The following is a 22,649-nucleotide window of genomic DNA, read 5'->3' as shown; positions in this document are numbered from 1 at the left end:
ATAATTATCAATTCAACAAGATTTCAACTTTACAAAGCAGGGCCTTCCATTCATGTAAATAGTACTAAAGAATAGGGAAAAATATACTAAAAGTGACAGGGACTGCTACCCTTGCTTTCCCCAAGTCCATGGGAGAAAACACTAACCCAACTAGTCAAGGGATCTGAAGAAGCTGGACAGACACTTAGCCTTGAATATAAGGCCTTAATAGCTGCACCACAAATTGGTGCTTTGGGGAAATGGAGGGAATGAAGGACCACTAGGATCACGCCAGCAACCCCCTCTGTGGTCATCACTTTGGCCTGAGCCCAGCTCTGCTGAGCACTTTGGCCAAAGCCATCTGCACCTCCCAGTTCCTCAGACTGTAGATAAGGGGGTTGAGAGTAGGGGTGACAAGGCTGTAGAATAGGGAGACCACGTTGTCCTGGGGTGGGCTATGGTAAGCACCCGGCACCATGTATATGAACACAGCTACACCATAAAAGAGTCCCACCACTGTGATGTGTGAGGAACAGGTGGTGAAGGCCTTGTTTCGGGCCTCCTCTGAGTGCATGTGTATAACAGCCCCCAAAACGTGGCCATAGGAGATGGCAATGAGGGAAAGGGGAAGCACAAGGATCAGCACCCCCAAGGTGGACAGCACCAACTCCGTAGGCTGAGGTGTCTGCACAGGACAGCTTCAGCAGGGCTGGCACCTCGCAGAAGTGGTCCACGATGCGGGAGTCACAGTAGGGAAAGTGCAGAGTGATGGAGGTCTGGATGGAGGCGTTGAGCACACCTGCCAGCCAGGAGGACCCCACCATGAGCAGGCACACCTGGCGCCTCATGAGCACAGGATACTGCAAAGGGTGACACACAGCAACATAGCAGTCATAGGACATGAGGGTCAACAGGATGCCCTCAGCCACACCCATCAGGGTCAGGAAGAATATTTGAGCTGCACAACCCCCGAAGGAGATGGAACCTTCTCCCTGCAGGAAGTGGGATGCCATCTTGGGGATGGTGACCAGGGGGAAACCAACATCAAACAGAGAGAGCTGGCTGAGCAGAAAGTACATGAGTGTGTGGAGCCTGGAGTCCAGGCAGATCAGGACAAGCAGAATGGTGTTGCCCAGGAGGCCCATGGCAAACATGGCAGCCACCAAGGAGAAGAGTAGCTGACGTGACCCTGAGTGACTGAAGAGGCCCACCAGAATGAAGTCAGAGGTCACTGATTGATTCACATCCCCCACGTTTTACACAACATACTTTTGCTGCAGGAAAGAGACCAAATGCAAGGAAAGAGACAAAGCTGCAACTGAGTTTCGACCCACGTGCCAATTGCCATCACTTGGTAGTGGCTGCCTGGAGAAGTATTATGAGGTCACAGCTAGAATCAGCAGTTGGAAATGCCATGATCAATTAGTGATGTCTGTCATAGGCATGGGAAGGGAGAGCAGCAGCTTGCATCTCTGAACGAGATACTTGGCCACACCCCAGTGAAGAGCTACCCACTGACTCTTGAGGTCCAAACACTGAAGTCCCAGTCAAAGACAGTAACTTAGCTCCGGTAGAATATTTGAATACCACTCCTCCTAATGGTCCTGGGTCCAAAGCAGAGGTGAGAGTCCAAAAAGGCAGGGAGGTAAAATAGAGGATGATGAAGATGAAGCAATAAATCAAGGAAGAAAACAGAGAAAGGCCTAGGTCCAAGTGCCTGGATGAGAATCTGAAGGAAAGAGAAATTAATTATGAGCCTACATGGGTCACATTGAGGATATGAATCTAGGGAGTGTGAGCCATAGAGGGTAGCTATGGGTGACAGCAGGTTGGGGATGAAATGGCCTGGGGTTGGGTGGGGGAGGACAGTTGTCAGTGAACTCAGCAATTATTGGTGACTTTGTTGCATTGGATGAAGAGTGAACTTGTGGGCGCCTGGGTGGCTCAGTTGGTTGGGCGACTGCCTTCGGCTCAGGTCATGATCCCGGAGTCCCTGGATCGAGTCCCGCATCGGGCTCCCTGCTCGGCGGGGAGTCTGCTTCTCCCTCTGACCCTCCCCCCTCTCATGTGCCCTCTCTCATTCTCTCTCTCACAAATAAATAAATAAAAAATCTTAAAAAAAAAAAAAAAAAGAGTGAACTTGTGAGCGGTCAGACTCAATTTCAAGTAAGGTACCAGGCCTAGAAGATTGTCTGTAATAAATATTGCCTGGATGAATGAGTTGGCCAAGAAAGATGACCATGGGCCAGAGGGAGCTACACATTTAAATTTGGGAATACTTAATTCTCTTGGCAACCTCTAAGCCCCCAGGAAAATCCAGCTTGCCCTGGAATACCATGCACCATCCATAACTCCCAACAGTGGACAATGCAAGACCAAAAGAATGTCTGTTCTCAACTGCAGATAATTAGAAAAGCAACAAGACTGGCCATTTAAGGGCAAGTGGATTCTACTGAAGGCCTCACTGGAGCTCTTTGTCCTAAAGCTGCCAAAGGCCTTTAGGGTTGTTAATTATCCACCATCCTGATTTTCCTATCACATCCTAGCTCCCAACCTACCATTCACCCATGCATTCAATAACATTAGTCACAAGCTGGTCTGGGCATAAGACATTCAGAGGTGAATCACCCTAGGCAAGTTCCCCATTCTCCATCAGGATATTGATGACAAGTGAGGAGATAAATGGACAAGATCTTTGTGACAGAGGGAAGTGAATAAGATGTTCTGTAGGAAATGGCTGGAAACACCACTGGGCATAGTCAGAGAAGCCTCTTGGGACAGATGACCCATGCCCTCAGTATCTGAAGAGCTACTGTGAGAGGGATGCACCAGAACCAACTGCTTCATGCTCCTGGAAAGTGAATGTTAGTGAGGCCATCTGGGTGGTTCACCTTAACGAAGAACTCTCTAACAGTGAAATCCAACCAAGAATGAAATAGGCTGCCTCATTGGCAGCATTTTCTAAAAAGTCAGTCAATGGTATTAGGAAGTAAGATAATAGTCCTGTGGCTATAGAAGTTAGAGTTTGAGAGGGAAAGCAGCATTGATCAGATCATTTCAGAATAATCTAATCAGCAATATAATAGAGACACATGCACAATGCTGTAAGTACCCAGGGAATGGGGTCAGAGAGGGCTTCAGAGAGGAGGAAGCATTGGAGCTGGGTTTTGAAGATCAGGTAGGAGTTTTGCAGGCAGCCAGAAGAAGGAAAGTTGTTCCAGGCCAAAGAAATGGAGCACATGCAATTTGTGATTAGGAGAGTGTACCCAGAGGTCAGATTAAAATGAGCTTGGATCCCAGCTCAACTACTTTGTAGCAGCATGACATTGTGTAGCTACTTAACCTCAGTTTCTTCATCCATAAAGTGGGTGGCAGAAATATGTGTCAAGGCATAATTGTGAAAATTAAATAAAAGGATGAATGTTGGGGCACCTGAGTGGCTCAGTCAGATGAGCGTCCAGCTCTTAGTTTCAGCTCAGGTCATGATCTCAGGGTCCTGGGATGGAGCCTGGCATCGGGCTCCACACTCAGCACAGGGTCTGGTTGAGATTCTCTCCCTCCTCCCGCTCACGCTCACCCTCTCTCTCAAATAAACAAATAAAAATTTTTTTTAAAAAGGATGATTGTTAAGAGCTGACATGTAGCAAGTGCTCAATAAATTGTAAATTATTATATATAATAAATACAATTCATATAATTATGCACAATATCTATAAATTATATAATTGTTATAGAATTATTACTAATTCTCTAGATAGGGAAAGCATTAGAGATCACTGGCTGATCTCTGGTACTTAGCACAGTGCCAGGCACATAAAACACTCTCATCAGTATTTATTAGAAGTAGTAGTAGTATTGTTATTATTATTCAACATTGTGGCCTCTTCCATGGTCAAGCCTGACCCTGTCCAGCTCTGTCATCTTCTTTAGTGTTGCTCTGTGATGCCCTCGTCCATACTGTGTTAAAACCCACCTGCCCTTTTTCTGGCCTCTAAGATCCCTTAGCAGAGTCTTCAAAACCCCATTCATCCCCAGATCCATTGCCTTACAACAGGGTTTTTCCACTGTGGCATTATTTGAGGACAGATAAATTTTGTCATGGGAAAATGTCCTTTGCATTGTATGAAGTTTAGCAACATCCCCGGCTTCAGTCCACCAGATGCCAGCAGCAGCCCCCAACAACCGCCCCTCGTCATGGAAACCAAAACTGGTTCCACATGTGGGCAGATGTGCCTAGTGAGGTGGAATCACCCACAGTTGAGAACTTCTGGTTTACAGGGCAATTGTGACCTGCACAGGCTTTACACAATTCCTCTTCCAGATGTTTATTCTTAAATTGGTTTGAGCTCAGACCCAGCATAAATCCTGGGAGTACCTTACCATTTCCATGTCTCCATACAGGAAAAAAAATAATTCTTGCAATTTCCTGCCATCTTATAGACAATCAATTCCCCCAAACACCAAGTATCCCCACCAAGTGAAATAGCTTTTACCACAGGCTCCTGTCAAGAGCTATATAAGTGTCCAAAAGAACCTGGTCTTTCTCTGTCCACTCACACATCACCACCCTGAAGAAGCTGACACTAATTGAGTACTGACTGTGTAGAAGGCATCTGGCTAACTGTTTTACATGCTTAACATTATAATCTTCAAGTCCTGGAGACAGATGGTAGAGATGGATGCACAACAATGTGAATATACTTAATACCATGAACAGTACACTTAAAAGTGGTCAAAATTGTAAATTTTGTTCTGTATATTTTATCACAATAAAAAAATCTATGGGTAGGCATTATTTACCTGTATTTTTTGGATGAGAAGACATAGACAGGTTCAGAGAAGTGTAGTGACTTGCCCAGCACCACCCAGCAAAGAAGTAACAGCCAAAATTTGAACAGAATAGGAATCTGATTCCAAAGTGTCTGTTTTTCCCTTGACATTCCACACACTCCCCCAAACACTGTAATAGACATTTCAGGATTTGTTGCAGATGTTCACATACTCAGTCCTATATGCCCCCAAATTTGCCTTTCCTTCTGGGGTGCCCAAGTGTTCCCCCTGTTATACAAATGCCCCGGTTTTGGGGATCTCTAGCCAGCAGTTCCTCAGTGGCTGGAGAGTCTGGTTGTGATCCCCTTGTGTCCTGAGCTTTTGACAAACTCTTAACCATCAAGACCTCTTTTGGAAAAGGATTGCCATCCATCCAACCTCCCCAACCTGCAAGTTAGACAGGCAGAGCCAGGCAGAGTTAGCCACAACTCACTCAAACCTGGGCTAAATCATCTGTGACTCCTAAATCAGTACTTTTCTTCTGGGTTGAAGAGAAGCACCTTTGGCAAGTTTCCAACATGCAATTTTACCACTTTCTTTCCCATTATCCTCAGTAATGCCAAACTTGGGGCTGGGCATCCCTTTGTTGATGCAAAGTGACCAGGGAAAAGACACCAGCATTGTTCACTTCCTGTTGCCCATACAACTTTCATATTTCTCCACCATGACCAGGTGTGATCTGGGCCCTTGGTTACCTGCCTAATCAAATGACAGTTTGCAGGACATTATCATTTATATTGTTTAATACTCACCTCCAATCACACCAGCTCAAGGATCCACAGCAGAGCTTGCTCAATAAATAGTTGCTGAGGGCGCCTGGGTGGCTCAGTTGGTTAAGCGACTGCCTTCGGCTCAGGTCATGATCCTGGAGTCCCTGGATCGAGTCCCACATCGGGCTCCCTGCTCGGCAGGGAGCCTGCTTCTCCCTCTGACCCTCCCCCCTCTCATGTGCTCTCTGTCTCTCTCATTCTCTCTGTCTCAAATAAATAAATAAAATCTTTCAAAAAATAAAAATAAATAAATAAATAAATAGTTGCTGAGTGAATACATTCTGTAAGGGAAGCAATATTTTGGTTGGAACTAATGTTACTGACAAATGGGCTAAGGAAGGGTATGTGACTTACCTAAACTCGCACAGCTACTGAGAGGACAGGCTAGGATTTGGAAACAGTACATCCCTGGATGCTGCCTCTTTCTTGTAGTCAGTGCTTAGCTCCTGTGTCCAGGAGGTCAGAACTGAGAACTCCTCTGGGGGATCACTGTTGTGGATGGCTGGTCCTCAGGAGGTAAGCTGAAGGTGCCCCCAACCCCTGCCAGATGGGTTGTTCTGGTACCAGCCCCTTGATCAAGGTCAGGTGCCCATGTGTGGCTGCTTCCAAATGTTTTTATGGAAGGTCAACATGAGATGACCTCCAACATGGATTGAACATCAACATGGATGACCTTCTGCTGTCTAGAGACCTGGCCATCTTGGGTTCACAACAGTGAAGACAGACAAGGAAAGAATAAGCATTCAGTAAAAAAAAGACAACTGCCTGGAGGTGGGCAAATGTCAAAAGAAGTGGACAAGAATTCATCCTTCCACTCAATACCTGTCAACCTAGCTTGTCTATGGGAAACGATATCACCAGTTGCTCAGATCCATCCCGCCACTAATGTCTAATCTCTAAATCATGCCTGGACCCCCAATATCCCCACAAGCCTGGGTTCCAAGTTCTTGCCTGCACTCACCAGGGTCTGTGGGTAGAGTGAAGGAGCTTTCTCAACACCCCTCATTCAAGAAGAGTCCCTGATAAAAACCTCCCTGGAGGGCGCCTGGGTGGCTCAGTTGGTTAAGCAACTGCCTTCGGCTCAGGTCATGATCCTGGAGTCCCGGGGTCGAGTCCCCCATCGGGCTCCCTGCTCAGCGAGGAGCCTGCTTCTCCCTCTGACCCTCCCCCCTCTCATGTACTCTCTCTCATTCTCGCTCTCTCAAATAAATAAATAAATCTTAAAAAAAAAAAAAAAAAAAAAAACCTCCCTGGATTCCAGCATCAAGGGTTTAACCAGTGCTGCCTCTATTTTTGCAGGGATAGATGTCATCATCTGGGGATGGGGGCTCCAGGGAGACCTGTTGCACAAGAAACCCCTCTGCGTCTCCCTTTCAGCAAGGGAGAAAATTAGTTGCAGTGGGAGCCTAGGGCCCCTGATATTTTGTCCCTGGAGGTTGTGGAAAAACATTTACTCATCTCTCAACTACAGGAAGGATGAGCAGCTCTAATGTGGATAAATGAATGTGAGAGATGTCCAAGTCTTTTTGTTTGGATCTAATTAGGAGGAGGAGATGAGGGAATCCATTGCTGCAAATGGATCCCTTGCTCCAAAAAAAAAAAAAATGTCCAGGAGATCTCTTCTGAGTTAAATAATGAGGCAGGAATGGTGGTAAAACAGCTAGGAGGCAGCTTCCCTGGGTTGTAATATTTCTTCCTCTAGACTCCATTCTTTAGGGGCCTCCAAAACTTGGGAGATGCAATGGTCCAAAGGTAGATGGTCTAGTGCCTGTGAGCATATTATATGTTCACAGCTGGAGTCAGGGGGAAGGGCAGAGACCAGAGAGCCAGTCTACCCTAAGCAGGTGCCCATGGCAGGAAGTCACAGGCAAGCCTCCCAAGGCTGAGTGAATTACCAAGAGCGTTGCTGAAACCAAAGCTGAGTCAGACAGGTAACAACCAGGTGGAAGCGGAATGGAAGCAGGAATAATGACATATGTTAAGGACTTGATATATAGTAGGCAACCACCAGCAAATTCCTTGTGCCATGCCACCACACTCTACTCCCAAGCCCATGGCAGACATTAGTAACTGGTCTCATGGCTTTCTACTTCTGAGCTTGGGTGGGGCTTCTCAGCTCAGCACACCATACAGCTAGACCTTACAAACTGGATTTGACATTCACCATGACATCTTTCCAAGCAGATTCTAGACCAGTACTCAAAGCAGTTGTGACAGTGTGCTTGGAGATAAGAAGCTTGTGTCAGAAAGTTATTCAACACACTGCTTCCTTAGTTGAGAAAAGTCTTGCTCTGGACAACATGTCAGTTGAACTAAAGCTTAGCAATATTGTTATAGTCTGTTTCAAGGTCCTTTTCTCCTCAAAGGCCAATACCAGTTCATGGACTACACTTTGAGTAACACTGACGTAGGCCATGAGTTCCTTGACAGCAAGGCTCCTTGACAGCAAGGCTATTATTCATGTCTGTGTCACTGGTACCTAAAGCACATGGACACATGGATGTTTATTGAACAGGAAGGGCTGGAGCAGACCGGAGTTGGGAAAAAGAAATCAAGATATGGAATAGTAGGGAGTGGGTCTTGAATCCTCAACATCTAGCATGTTGAACTGCATCAAGGATGGAGGGATGGAGGGATGGATGGATGGATGGATGGATGGATGGATGGATGGATGGATGGATGGAACAAGCCATGCTTAAAGTTATTTATGGCTGGGCCATGTTGTTCTAAAGAACAGGGGAAGAGGGGCGCCTGGATGGCTCAGATGGTTAAGCGTCTGCCTTCGGCTCAGGTCATGATCCCGGGGTCCTGGGATTGAGCCCTGCGTCGGGCTTCCTGCTCAGCGGGGAGCCTGCTTCTCCCTCTCCCTCTGCCTCTCTCCCTGCTCATGTTCTCTCCCTCTCTCTCTCTCTCTCTGTATCTCTGTGTCTCAAATGAATGAATAAAAAAAATTTAAAAATTAAAAAATAAAGAACAGGGGAAGAGAAAAAGATGGCAAAGAAATTGTTATTACTCTAGACGTGTGAAATATTAATCCTTTGCATACCACCTTCTTATTTTTTGCCATCTCGTGTGCCATCTTATTTTAACAGGTATCTCCTATTTAACATTAGTTATCCATTCCTGAAAATGAGATGAATATAAAACTGTCGACTGGGACTCTATTTACCATTATTTTAAAGGGGAAAAGTTGTATTTTACATCAACCCCAAACTTTCCACCAATTTCCTAAACTGTAGCTAAAACCAGAAAAAGCTTATGCAAAATGAACGTATTTGTTTACAGTTGTTTAGTGTGAAGTCATATTTCTCTATCGCTCCCTTTTCCAAGATTTCTTTCACTCCCTCAACTCTTTGAAGACTCACAGTAGAACATTGACCTTTGCTTTTGCCAAAATGTAGAAAGTGCTGGGGAAGCAAGTTCAGCACAAGCACACAACAGCAGAGAATGACTCACATTGAGTAAGCTGTTATGATAACCTCTCTTGGCACTGGCTATACATGAGATGCACACTCTCCTTGGTTATCACTCCTTTCTCTATACGTTGTTTTCTTTAAAACCCTGTATTTCACTTGATGGAAATATAAACTTCCCCTGTGTAAACATGAGCCAGAAAACATTATACTGAGAGATACATACATTTTATGAAGTTTGGGCATTAACACCAAGAGACTTTGCATTCTGCTGGGAAAAGATTAACCAGGTGGTCTGATAGATAGTCTGCAGAATATACCTGTATTTCTCTTGAATCAACTCACTTTTAGTTGTTTTTTGAATTGACCTAATTTGCCCTTTTTTGCTGACAAGGCATCATCACTTCTTGTCTTTGGAGGACAAAAGGCTAAAATTATGGAAATCCCTAGAAACTAATAATAAAACAGCAAGTCTTTTCTCAGTTTTTCTAACTTTTTACTCAAAAAATTTTAAACCTACAGAAAAGTGGAACATCCATATACCCTTCACCAATTGTTATTCTTTAGCCACCCTGCTTTATCTCTTTTTATGCACATAAACACACACACATTTTTTTATTGAGATGAAATTCACATAAGCCTAAAGTTAACCATTTTGAAGTGTACAATTCTGTGGAATTTAGTACATTCATGGTGCCATGTACCCATCACCTCAATCTAGTTCCCAAACATTTTCGTCCTCGCAAGGATACTCCATGCTCATGAGCAGTCACTCCCATTACCCCAGACTCTGGCAACCACCAATCTGCTATCTGTATCCACAAATTTTACCTATTTCATATCAACAGAATCATATAATATGTGACATTTTGTGTCTGAATTATTTTACTTAGCATAATGTTTTAGAGGTCCATCCATGTTGTAGCATGGTTATAGGCTGAATCATATCCCCTTAAAATTCATATGTTGAAATTTTAATGCCCCAGGACCTCAGAACATGATTGTCATTAGAGATAGGGTCTTTAAAGGAGTAATTAAGTTGAAATGAGGTCATTAGAGTGGGCTCTAATCCAATATGACCGGGGCCCTTATACTCAGAGAAGATTAGCCGCAACATCAACAAAATGGTGGAATGGGAAGCCCCAGACTTCCTTTCCGACATGGACACACTGATTCAACAGCACATGGATCAATTCCTTTTGTGAAAAATCCAGAGACTAGTTGAGGGGCTCCTGCACCCTAATAGAGCATGAGGTCAGCTGCATCAAAGCCAATAGGAAAGTACATGGCACCTTCTCCCCATCATATCTCCCCCATGACAGCACCACACAACAGGAGGAAGCCCCCAGCTCCTGGCTTGTCCCTGAGAAGGGAAGGAAAGGACTGGACTGTAATCCAAAGTTCTAACGTCTTGAGGGGCTGCCTGAGGGACTGGTTTCTGTCTTGCCTGAGTCTGAGCACTGATGGGAAGGTGCTCCAGATTGGGAGCCACTGAAAACAAAGGTGATGATTTGGAAAGCATGATCTCACTGGTCACAGACCTTTACCCACCTCAGCACAGAGCAAGTGGGGCAAAAAACCCAAATCCTGGTTTCCTCCGGAGGGAAAGAATTAGAGCATTCATCCAACATTTGGGGTAGCTATCCAAAGGACTGGCTTCTGTGAGAGAGTCTTTTTTTGGGAATCAACCAGTCCAAAAAAAGAAAACAAAACAAAAGATAAGCACAAACAACAACAACAAAATAAAACAAAACAAAAACTACCATTAAGAAAATCCCAAGGAGGGTGCCTGGGTGGCTCAGTTGGTTAAGCAACTGCCTTCGGCTCAGGTCATGGTCCTGGAGTCCCGGGATCGAGTCCCGCATCGGGCTCCCTGCTCAGCGGGGAGTCTGCTTCTCCCTCTGACCTTCCCCCCCCCTCGTGCTCTCTCTTTCTCATTCTCTCTCTCAAATAAATAAATAAAATCTTTAAAAAAAAAAAAAAAGAAAAAGAAAATCCCAAGGAAACAGCCCAGCCAGATTACCCTAAATAGAAAACCAAAGTATAAACGAAACTAACTCATGTCCACAGAGCTTCCAATCACCTTTTTACCCAATTAACCAAACAGTATCTCATACAAGAGACAGAGACCACAACAGTCGTACTGAAAATGAAAGCACTTTGGAGAAAACAGACTGAGGGAAGAAGAAACCAAAAAAGAAACTCTTGGTAACATTAGAGCTATAACTGACTAGAACTCAGAGGTATAACTAAAAAGACAATATCTGTGAAGCAAGAAAAAGATTTTCTTCTTTAAAGAACAAAACGATGTTAGGGGCACCTGGGTGGCTCAGTCGTTAAGCATCTGCCTTTGGCTTGGGTCATGATCCCAGGGTCCTGGGATCGAGCCCTGCATCAGGCTCCCTGCTCCGCGGGAAGCCTGCTTCTCCCTCTCCCGCTCCCCCTGCTTGTGTTCCTGCTCTCACTGTCTCTCTCTCGCTGTCAAATAAATAAATAAAAAATCTTAAAAAAAAAAAAAAGAACAAAAAGATGTTAGAATTTTTTAATGATAGGAGAAATGAAAAACAATAGGATTAAGATATAAAATGTAGGAAAATATCACAAAACAACAAAAAGGCACAGAGAAAAATAGTAGAGAAATGGTAAATAAATCAGAGAATCAATACAGATGGCCCAACATCAAAACAATAGGCATTTCAGGGATGCCTGGGTGGCTCTGTCGGTTAAGTGTCTGCCTTTGGCTCAGGTCATGATCCCAGGATCCTGGGATTGAGTCCCACATTGGGCTCCTTGCTCAGTGGGGAGCCTGCTTCTCCCTCTGCCTGCCGCTCCCCCTGCTTGTGCATGCTCTCTCTCTCTGACAAATAAATAAAATCTTTTTTAAAAAATAGGCATTTCATAAGTATGGAAAAATGGGGCAAGAAAATTTCCCTGAATGAAAGTTGTGAATTTCAAGATTGAAAATTGCTCATCAGAATAAACAAAAGAATGTACCCTATAAACTCTCAGAGAGAGAAAACAACTTTCCTGGAACAGTCAAGAATGAGAATGACCTTGAACTTCTCTCATTTTTTTATTTTTTTAATTTTATTTTATTATGTTATGTTAGTCACCCACCATACAATACATCATTAGTTTTTGATGTAGTGATCCACAATTCACTGTTTTCATATAACACTCAGTTTACTTATTTATTTGAGAGAGAGAGAGAGAGCAAGCACAAGCAGGGGGAGCGGCAGAGGGAGAAGCAGACTCCCTGCTGAACAGAGAGCCCGATGTGGGGCTCAGTCCCAGGACTCCGGGATCATAACCTGAGCCGAAGACAGATGCTTAACCAACTGAGCCACCAAGGTGTCCCTCTAGGGTGGCCTTGAACTCTTCAACAGGAACACCAAATGTTAGAATACAATGGAGCGATGTTTTAAAATGCTCTGGGAAAATTAATTGAGACCTAGAATTCCATAGCTAGTCAAATAACCATGTAAGTATAAGATAAAATAACATTTTTTTTTTAGACCTGATGGGTTTTTCTTCCAATCTGTCTCCACTGCACTCACTCAGGGAGCATGTGTCCCACCTAAATGAGGCATCAACCTAAGGAGAAGAAACAGAGGATTCAACCTGAAAGAGAATCCCTAGAATGATGGTGAAGGGGGATCCTAGGATGACAGCTGTCAGCCAGCTCAGCCAGAAGCAGGTCAACCTCCAAAAGGGGTTTCTTCAAGATTAAACTGATAGAAGATTTTATGTGTTTGAAAGTTTTGAGAGGATATTTACATAAATGTGAAGGTTTAGGATTCAAAAAAAAACCCCAAAACAGAAAAAGATTGTTTCTTACCAACATACCTGGACAAAACTCACCTGCTGATACAGCAACACCTGCATAAAGGTCTGTGTGAGGACACACATAGTGGAACTGGTTCCATCATACCTGGAGAGCCTGTCTCACCAAAAACCACACACTGTCATGGACTTAACCCACAAAGATGGTGTCAAGTATCCAGATATTTGGTTCGCAGGCTGGGAAAATGGGCCCTGGCCCTTCATAGTGCTATGCATCCAGTTTGCATGAGACAAAGGTAAAAGACACAACTCCTGCTGGTTCCTTCCCTACCTTGCTCTGAAGTCCACTGAGCTAGGGCCGTGAGCAGACCCAGAGAGACACACCCATAGCTCTCCCCATCTCACAGTGACTCCTGATAAACCTCCCTGGAATGTGTCACTCCCCACTTAGCCCACCAGCTCCTTCTTCAGCCAAGCAGTGATGAACCAACTGTCAAGGGCTGGCGGTTCCAGGGGAAGGTACTATATCAAAAGCCTCTTCCGGCTTCTCCTTTCTACTGCAGAGAAAGTTAATTGCAGGGGAGTCAGGTGCCCTGCATCTCAAATTTGTCCCAGGAGAGCATGAGAAAACAATGATGTTCACCTCTTAATGAACCACAGGAATGGTGGAGGGAGCACCGCATGGATAACCAAGAGGTGCTGGGCAGGGCCATCCAAACGCCACTGAGCATTCCAAGCAGAAGGATGAGCAAAGGAGTCTGTTTTAAGATATAGGTTTATTATGATCTGAGCAGGTGAGGCCAAAAGGGTAGGAGGGCAGGACCATTGAAAAGCTAGCTTGTTACAATTCCCAAGAGGAAGGGTCGTGGCACACTATTGGGGGCCCCTCAGAGAGGCACTAGGGTCAGGCAGGAGACACAGGGAGTGAGGGGGAAATGTGGACAATGCAGGGCATACAGGCTTAGGACTGGCTAGTTTGAATAACTTCAGTGGGCTCTGGGACACAGGGGCTATCCATTGTTGTCTGGAACCTGGCCCTGGGGATCAGCAGAGGGGAACAGTGGCCCTGAGTGTGAAAGCCCCACAGAGGAGGGGGTAGGGAGTGTGGGCTCTGGATTCGTTGGTTTGCCCATGAAAGGTGCACTGGCAGGTGAGGTATGTGCTATCTCTAGGAATCAGCTAGCCCTGGGAGGGGAGCCCCCAAGATGTCAAAGCATCAAAAATATAGAATAAAAAGGCATGATCTATACAGCATTCCTATTTGTTCTCCAGGGTTTATGGCAAGACTGCTCAGGTAATCAGTGGTGCTCAGCACTGAATACACAGCAGACTCACCTGCAAGCTTTTTTTTTTTTTTTAAGATTTATTTTATTTATTTGACAGAGAGAGAGATAGAGAGAGAGGGAACACAAGCCGGGGGAGTGGAGGAGGGAGAAGCAGGCTTCCTGCCGAGCAGGGAGCCCTATGCGGAGCTCGATCCCAGGGTCCTGGGATCATGACCTCCTGGGATCATGACCTGAGCCGAAGGCAGCCGCTTAACCAACTGAGTCACCCAGGCGCCCCCACCTGCAAGCTTTTTAAAATGCAATGCTCAGGTCACATTGCAGGTCAAGTGAGTGAGCATTGCCGACTGAAGAATGAATGGAGTTGCTGATGTCAACACAGCCAGAAAGAGGTGCCGTGTCCCGGCAAAAGTGACATTTCCCCATGTGAAAAACACCCTCAATTCAGCAACATGATACTCTCTGGGGGGAGATCCACAGAAGGCTTCCAGTGTGTTTGTTGTGTTTTTGTTGCTTATGTTGTGTGGTAAATACACACAGACACTTGAGATTCTGTGTGTGTGTGTGTGTGTGTGTGTACAACCAATCCCCATTATTCACAGAGTCCGTATTTAAGAATTCACCTACTTAAATTTATTTGTAATCACAAACTCAATACTGCTGGGACTCTCATGGTCATTTTCAGACATGCACAGAGCAGCAAAAAATCTAAATTGCCTACATGCTCCTTCCCAGCTGAGTCCCCACAATGCTCTGCCTTCTTGTTGTGCAGAGCATTGGGCATAATAAGTGCCCTTTTCATGGTCTGTTTAGTGCACTGGGTTTCACATTTTTGTCCTTTATGCCCCTGGTTTCACTGTTTAAATCAGCCAGAAGCATCGTGCCGCACTGCTACCTAGAGTTCTCATGCACAAGAAGACTTTGGGGTGCCTTGCAGAGAAAATGCGTGAGCTGGACAAGCTTCATTCAGGCGTGAGGTATAATGATGTTGGCTGTGAGTTCAGTGTTAGTAAGATCAATAATATATATTAATTAGCCATGTTTTTAAACAGAATCACACATAACACAGGGTTATGTTTTGAATGGTTGATGAAAATGTTGTAACTAGAGTTCAGTAGTCACTGTTCGTGGCAACTTTGTGGAACATAACACGGCAATAAACAAAGAAATTCGACCACTGATTACCTGAGCAGTCTTGCCATAAACCCTGGAGAACAAATAGGAGCACTGTATGAGTCATGTCTTTTATTCTGTATTTTTTCCAGTTTTATGGAGATATAACTGATATGCAACATTGTGTAAGTTCAAGGCGTACAATGATGGATATGCTTACATACTGCAAAATAGTTACCACCAGATGTCTCACATCTCATAATCACTATTTTTGTGGTGAAAAAGTTGAAGATCTAGTCTCCTAGCAGCTTTCAAGTCAGACTATAGTCACCACTGTACATTAGATCCCCAGAACTTATTCATAACTAGAAGTTTGTACCCTTTGACCAACATCTCATTTCCCCCACCCCACAGCCCCTGGGAACCACCATTCTACTCTCTGTTTCTACAAATTGGGCTTTGCTAGAGTCCACATATAAGTGAGATCACACAGTGTTTATCTTTCTCTGACTTATTCACGTAGCATAATGCTCTCAAGTGTCATGTACGTTGCACAAATGATGGGAGTTCCTTTTTTCTCATGGCTGGATAACATTATATATATATAAGTTTTATTGTGAGAAGTTTTCCTTTCATCTCCCAGATGTCCACAAGGCTCCAGACAATGCTCCTCAAAGTGAAGTCAGCCAACCAGAAGCATCAGCATCACCTGGAAGCTCATTAGGAATGCAGATTCTCTGCAGGGCCCTGAACCTGCTGAATCAGAATCTCTGGGCAAGACGAGAACTCTGTGTTTTAACAAGCCCTTCTAGAGACTCTCATACACATTTAAGCATGAGAACCTGCTGATCCCAGAGAACTGTGTCACAACCCCAGACTCCCAGTCCATCATTTCTGATGATCAGGGGGAATTAAGAAATCGAGAATGAGAGAAAGAAAGGAAAGAAGGGGAAGGAAGGAAAGGAGGGAGGGAGGAAAGGAGGGAGGGAGGAAGGAAAGAAAGAGAGAGAGAAGGAAGGCAGGAAGGAAGGCAGGAAGGAAGGAAGGAGAATTTGAGAATGTTGAAGACCCAGACCAATGGACCTCCACTTGCTTCACATTAAGGTCTCCTGGGAGCTTTAAACAATCACCCCTGCTTGGTCTCCATCTGCAGAGTTTCTGATTCAAGTCTGGGGTGCAGCCAGAACACGGGGATTCTTTTTTAAGTTCCTCTGGTGATCCTAAGCTGCAACCAAGGATGCGAACCCCTGAGCAACTGAGCCAAGGACTTAGCAGAAAGAAAAAGAAGCTGGTGGTCTTGGACGCCCTCTCTTGGCAGGAAGCTGTACAACTCAACTCCTGGGGACCACAGACGCAGGTGGAAGGCGGGGCTGCCCACGCAGGTTTCAGATAAGCCCAGTGCAAAGATCTGCAGACTGGAAAAAAATGCCCTTTCAAGAGAAATGCCCACCTAAATCCCTAATTCCACTGCAGAGCTGTTGTTCAGATACTTCCACATACTGGTTGCTCATACACACGACTAAAGCACACAATACCTGCAATTTGTGTAAACCTTCACAAAGCAAGATGTACCAGCCACTGACTTAACCTCTTCACAGATAACTCGTCCATCCACATACCTGCCCTTTGAAGTCAGTACCATTATTACCTCTAACCAGCTAATGGGGAAGCTGAGGCACAGAGAGATTTAGTAGTTTGCTTCACTATAAAGGTGGCGGGGCCAGGTTTAAGCAACCCCAGCAGGCGGCTCCAGATCTGTGGTCTTGACCACATTATTTCCTTGCTGCCTCTACTCAGTGATGCTCTCTGTCATGTTTGCTGCAGTATCCGAGAATGGAGCATCTATTATGTGCCAGAAACAACAGAGGAACCTGAGGTCAACAGAGTCCCAGCCTCCATTTGTACTGTTTCAGATGGATCTTAGACCTCACAGTTTTCCAGACCTGCACTCAGCCACTGCAGTATCTCAGAGATCTGGGTTCAAATCCTGCTCTTGTGCCATCCCAGCTGTGTGACTTTGGGCAAATTACTTCACCTCTCTGAGGCTTTATTTCCCCCATCAGAAAAAAATGAACATAGTACCATAAAGATGCAGTGAGAATTTACCTGACCCCCATCCCGAACTATCAACTACTATCCCTCTCACTTGCCACAATGATTCTTGAAAAGGGAAAAAATGTTTATTTTTGTCTTAAATGGCTATAGACTAAATTCACCAAAATACTCTTTCAGGAGGTCAAGGGACCATCCTTGCAGATGTATTGAATGAGGGGGAATAATGGAAAGTGCCTCCCTTCTGCACACAGCTACATCACTAGCAATACCAAAGGCTGGGCTCTGAACCCCGTCTATTCAGTTCTTTATGTAACAGTCCGTCTGAACCAAACATGTCTTTCTAACATGCTGATACTTAACTCTATCACAACCTCACACTCATTACAATAGCTATAATTAAAAAGAAAAAAGGGGGAAAGACAAAAACAAGTGTTAAGAATGTGGAGGAATTGGAACCCTCTACCTTGCTAGTGGGAATGTGAAAATGTGCAACCACAAATATCCCTCAAAATATTCTGACACCTGCTTCAACGTGGAAGAACTTTGAGGACATTATGCTCAGTGAAATAAGCCAGTCACAGAAGGACACATATGGTAGGATTCCACGTCTAGGAGGTCCCTAGAAGAGTCACATCCACAGAGACAGAAAGATGGTGGGAGCCAGGGGCTGGGGGAGGGGGTAGGAGTTGGTGTTTCATGGGGACCGAATTCATTTCTTGCACACACATCATCCAAAAGGGGATGCATTTGAGAGGAAGGAATTGTCTCAACTAAGGACAGTAGGTTCCACAACAGAATGGGGGAGTTGCTTCAAAATCCACTTCTGAAAAAAAAAAAAATCCACTTCTGGTGGTGTTATCACCTGTTAGTCAAAACAAATAAATGTGTGTGTGTGTGTGTGTGTAGTGATAGAAATTGCCAGGACTAGTGCTGAATATGTCACAGGAGTATGGAGGTAAGAAGGCTTCATTTCCCAGTTGTGTCCAGATTTAATCCCGGCCAGAGTTTTTAACCAATTTTGTGTGCGATCTCATACATGTTTTTGGAAATGTTCATTTACTCAGCTATTTACAAGAGTCCGTGAACTTCCCCACCCCCACCTTTACTGAGATGTAATTGACATTTAACATTGTGTGAGTTTAAGGTGTAGTGTTGATTTGATACACCTGTATATTGTAAAAACGATTACCATTTAAAATAGAATTACCAGGGGCACCTGTGTGGCTCAATCGGTTAAGCGTCCACCTTCAGCTCAAGTCACGATCCGAGTCCTGGGATCGAGCCCCGAGTTGGGCTTCCTGCTCAGCGGGGAGCCTGCTTCTCCCTCTGTCCCTCCCCCTGCTCATGCTCTCTCTCTCAAATAAATAAATAACTTTAAAAAAATAGAATTACCATATGATCCGGCAATGCCAATTCTGGGTATATACCCAAGAGAACTGAAAGCAGGGACTTGAGATATTTGCACAACCAGGTTCATAGCAGCATTATTCACAATAGCTAAAACATGGAAGCAATCCAAGGGTCCCTCGACAGATGAATGGGTAGGCAAAACGTGGTGTAGACACACAATGGAATATTATTTAGCCTTAAAAAGGAAGGAAATTCCCTGGTTCTGCCCTGTCCCTTTTATCTTACTGAAAGCCCCTTTTTGGATCCCACAGAGCCCCCCTCCCACCAAGGGAAAGCCGAAGAAATCCCTAGAAGGAAGGTGGACACCCCTTCATCACCACCACCATGTGGTAGAGAGAAGGAAGAGAAATCAGGGAAGGCTTTCAAGAAGAGGTGGTGTCTTGCCGAGATTGGAAGAGGCAAATTCCTGCTCTGTGGGAATGGGGTAGGGAGACTGTTCCAGGTGTCAGGCAGAGCAGAAGGGTCACAGAACAGTAGAGGGATGTCTGTGTCTCTCCTAGTCTCACCCCCCACCCTAGGCAGGCTTCTGTTTCCTTCAGGAAACCAGAAAAGCCACACCAGCTAGGCGACCACCTTCTGATTAATATTCTAAGGGTTAATACTTTAAATTAATTTTAAGATTGAATTCTAAGGAGGGCTGTGACTAGCTCTCCCTTACCACACTATAAAGAGCTTCAAAAGGAAGCACCAAGAGAAGGATTCGTGGGTCTTACTGGGCTCTGGGTCAGGGAGCTGGATCAGAGGTCTCTCCTCTGGCACCCTCTAGCCTCCTCCTCCAAATTTGCCACTTTGGGGGAATCCAGAATAGATGAGTATTCTGGGAGCTTTCTGGGGCAGGGAGGAGCTCGTCCTCATCCCCTCCCCTGCATTGTGAAATCTTCTGAAGGGGCAGCAGGCAGGGTGATGTCATAGACCACCGGCCAGGCCCCTCTCCCTGCCTCTGCCTGCCCCTGGTCAGCCTCGGCCTTTTCTCCTCATACCCTCGGACCCCCGGAGGAAAGCGGTCAGCCTCGCCAAGCAGCTTACCCAGCTACGTGCAGCCATGGATGCACACCCGTCCAGTTGCACGAAGCCCCAGCCCTCCCCAAAGGCCTCCAGGACTGGCGTGAACCCCAGCTCAATCCTGGTGAACAAGACCCTGCGGCAGGAACCCCCCAGCATGGTGGGGGACAGGTTGCCACCAAAGACCGGCGCGGTGGTCATCGACATGGGCACGGGCACTTGTAAGGTGGGCTTCGCGGGGCAGGCCCGGCCCACCTACACCGTGGCCACCATCGCGGGCTGCCAGCCCAAGAAGCCGGCCACCAGTGGGCAGCCGGTGCTGGAGACTTTCATCGGCGAGGCCGCCCGCGCACGCCCAGAGCTAACCCTGGTGCAGCCAGTGCGCAACGGCATCGTGGTGGACTGGGACGCGGCCGAGCTCATCTGGCGCCACCTGCTGGAGCACGACCTCCGCGTGGCCCCTCAGGACCAGCCGCTGCTGTTCTCCGACCCGCCCTTCAGCCCCACCACCAACCGCGAGAAGCTGGTGGAGGTGGCCTTCGAGTCGCTGTGCTCTCCGGCCATGTACGTGGCTTCCCAGTCGGTGCTGTCCGTCTACGCTCACGGCAGGATCAGCGGGCTGGTGGTGGACACCGGCCACGGGGTCACCTACACGGTGCCGGTCTTTCAGGGCTACAACCTGCCCCACGCCACGGAGCGCCTGGACCTGGCGGGCACGCACCTGACCGCCTTCCTGGCAGAGATGCTGCTGGGCTCGGGCTTGACGGCGGGCCCGCAGGACCTGGACACCGTGGAGAACATCAAGCGCTGCTACTGCTATGTGGCCCCTGACTTCCTCAAGGAGCAGGCCCGGCCGGAGCAGGAATACCAGCAGACCCTGAAGCTGCCCGACGGGCGGATGGTCACCTTGGGCAAGGAGCTGTTCCAGTGCCCAGAGCTGCTGTTCAGCCCTCCCGAGATGCCGGGGCTGGAGCCCGTGGGCATCCCCACGATGGCCAAACAGAGCCTTCACAAGGTGCTCCTGGAGGTGCGGGCCGACGTGGCCCAGAACGTGCTGCTCTGCGGGGGCTCCTCGCTCTTTCAGGGGTTCGAGGGCCGCTTCCGGGCCGAGCTGCTGCACAGTCTGCCCCCCGAGGCCCACGTGGTGGTGGCGGCACAGCCCACCAGAAACTTCTCCGTGTGGATTGGGGGCTCCATCCTGGCCTCGTTGCGCGCCTTCCAGTCCTGCTGGGTCCTGCGGGAGCAGTATGAGGAACAGGGGCCCCACATCGTGTACCGCAAATGCTACTGACTCCGGGCGGCGGAGGGGGGGGTGGGGGGTGGGGGGAGGCAGTAAAGCTTCCGATACCCTGCCGGCTCTATCCTGCCTTACCCCAGGGCCCAGCCCAATCCATTCCTGGACCCACCACCCAGGCTCGCCTTGGGTCCTGACTCCACCAAGATCTACCTCCCAGACATCGTGGTTCTGCCCTGCCCTAACTCACCTCCCACGGATCCAACCCCAGAGACACCCAGCTCCGACTACCGAAACCCACCTTCCCCATGATCAACCCACAACACGCCACCTTGTCCTGACCCTGTCAAACCCACCTCCCATGATCCCTCCCCAAAAGCACTCTCGGGCTGGGACCGCTTGCCAAGGCCACCCCAAAGACATCCCCAGATTCTTATCTCCTAATCTCACCCCAATGACCTATTGCTTTTGCTATAAACCTCCCCCAAGTTTCCTCTAGGCTCTAAGCCCCCAATTCACTCCCTATGTCCCTCAAGGACCCCTGACTCATCTCCATGACCTGTTCCTCCCCAAGGAAGCTGCACCAGGTGCTCCAACCCCCAACTCCGAGAACCTTTCCATGAGTGTTTCAACCCCTAAGTGCACCCTCAGAATCTTCTCCCGTTTCTAATCCCCCCAAAATACCCCCAAGAGCCACTTGCCAAGACACCCCTAGTTCAAGCACCCCAAATCCACCCCCTCAGCAGTTTCCCCGTCTGATTATCCAAAGTTCTCCTATACCCTGATGTTCTGAGCATCCCCCCACAAAGGCCAAAACTCCATACCCACCACAAAGACCGATGTTCTGATCCTCAACGGTCTCCCCTACAATGGCCCACTAAAGGCTCCTCCAGTGTCCAAAGCCCATCCCCCAAATTCCACCCTCCCCCATAACTCTGCCCTCCCTGCATAATTTGTTCTCCAAGATTCATTCCTTCCATCCCACAACCACCTCCCCATCCATACCCCCCACCAAAGAACAGTATGTTCTGAATCCCCAGACCCCCAGGTCAGCCTCACTGCTCTCAGCTCACCTCCTTGCTCTGTGTCTCCCACATGGCCTGCCTTACAATGCACCTCCTATCCCCTTTCCTCAGCCCTTCAAATCCTCCTAGGAAGGTTCCAGTCCCAGGACCATCCCATGATTACCCCACTAATGCCCTAGGCCCTCTCCTGTGTTCTGACCCCCCCAACTCCCTTCCCAAAGACACTCTCCTAGGGTTGCCCCATGATGGACACCCAGGACATTCTACCTCAGGGTTTTCAGGTTCCCCAGAAACCCACCCCCACAACCAGCCCCCCCAGGGCCCCATCCCATTAGTTGAGGCACCAATAGCCAGCGACATTCCTGAGGGCTGCCAATCCTACCATGACCCTGGGGCAGATACCCCAGATGGGGCCTCCACCTGGACACTGGCTCCCTCCTGCCCCCCACACAGGTCCCCAGGGACCAACTGTCCCAGGCTATCCTCCCACGGAGGCTGGGCATTCTCCCCACACAGCATCCTGGGTCCTCCCTCCTCCCTCCAACCTCGTCCTTGGCTACCCTGAGCCCCTGCTGGAGGGAGGACCCTCTGCCTCACACCATCCAGCACAACCTAAAGAATGTCAGGAACCCCAGCCTGCAGCCTGGACACATCCTCCCAGCTTATCAACAAAATAAGCACAAGCTGCCCGAGCTCATCCATGTCCACACTGGGTCCTCGTCTCCCTCAGTCCAAGGAAACATTCATTCATA

General features: G+C 47.3%; 2 protein-coding genes across 2 annotated transcripts; one reads left to right on the top strand and one right to left on the bottom strand.

The window, feature by feature from the left end:
* Positions 1-292: 292 nt before the first annotated feature.
* Positions 293-1,229, bottom strand: LOC118005617 (olfactory receptor 2Z1; the record flags this gene model as incomplete). Its single annotated transcript, XM_034997580.1, is given in 2 exon segments — positions 293-649; positions 651-1,229. Coding segments are annotated over 2 exon segments (936 nt in total), but the record flags the coding sequence as incomplete, so codon positions are not given.
* Positions 1,230-19,678: 18,449 nt separating this feature from the next.
* On the top strand, positions 19,679-20,929 carry ACTL9 (actin like 9). The gene has a single exon (XM_034997528.1). It carries the CDS (start codon positions 19,679-19,681, stop codon positions 20,927-20,929), a length of 1,251 nt encoding a protein of 416 aa, XP_034853419.1.
* Positions 20,930-22,649: the final 1,720 nt, after the last annotated feature.

Source organism: Mirounga leonina, unplaced genomic scaffold (genome assembly GCF_011800145.1).
Source record: "Mirounga leonina isolate KUSES-001 unplaced genomic scaffold, KU_Mleo_1.0 Mir_94, whole genome shotgun sequence".
NCBI classification, from domain to species: Eukaryota; Metazoa; Chordata; class Mammalia; order Carnivora; family Phocidae; genus Mirounga; species Mirounga leonina.
The sequence above is the reverse complement of the archived record's forward strand: the minus strand, read 5'-3'. Positions and strand labels throughout refer to the sequence as shown.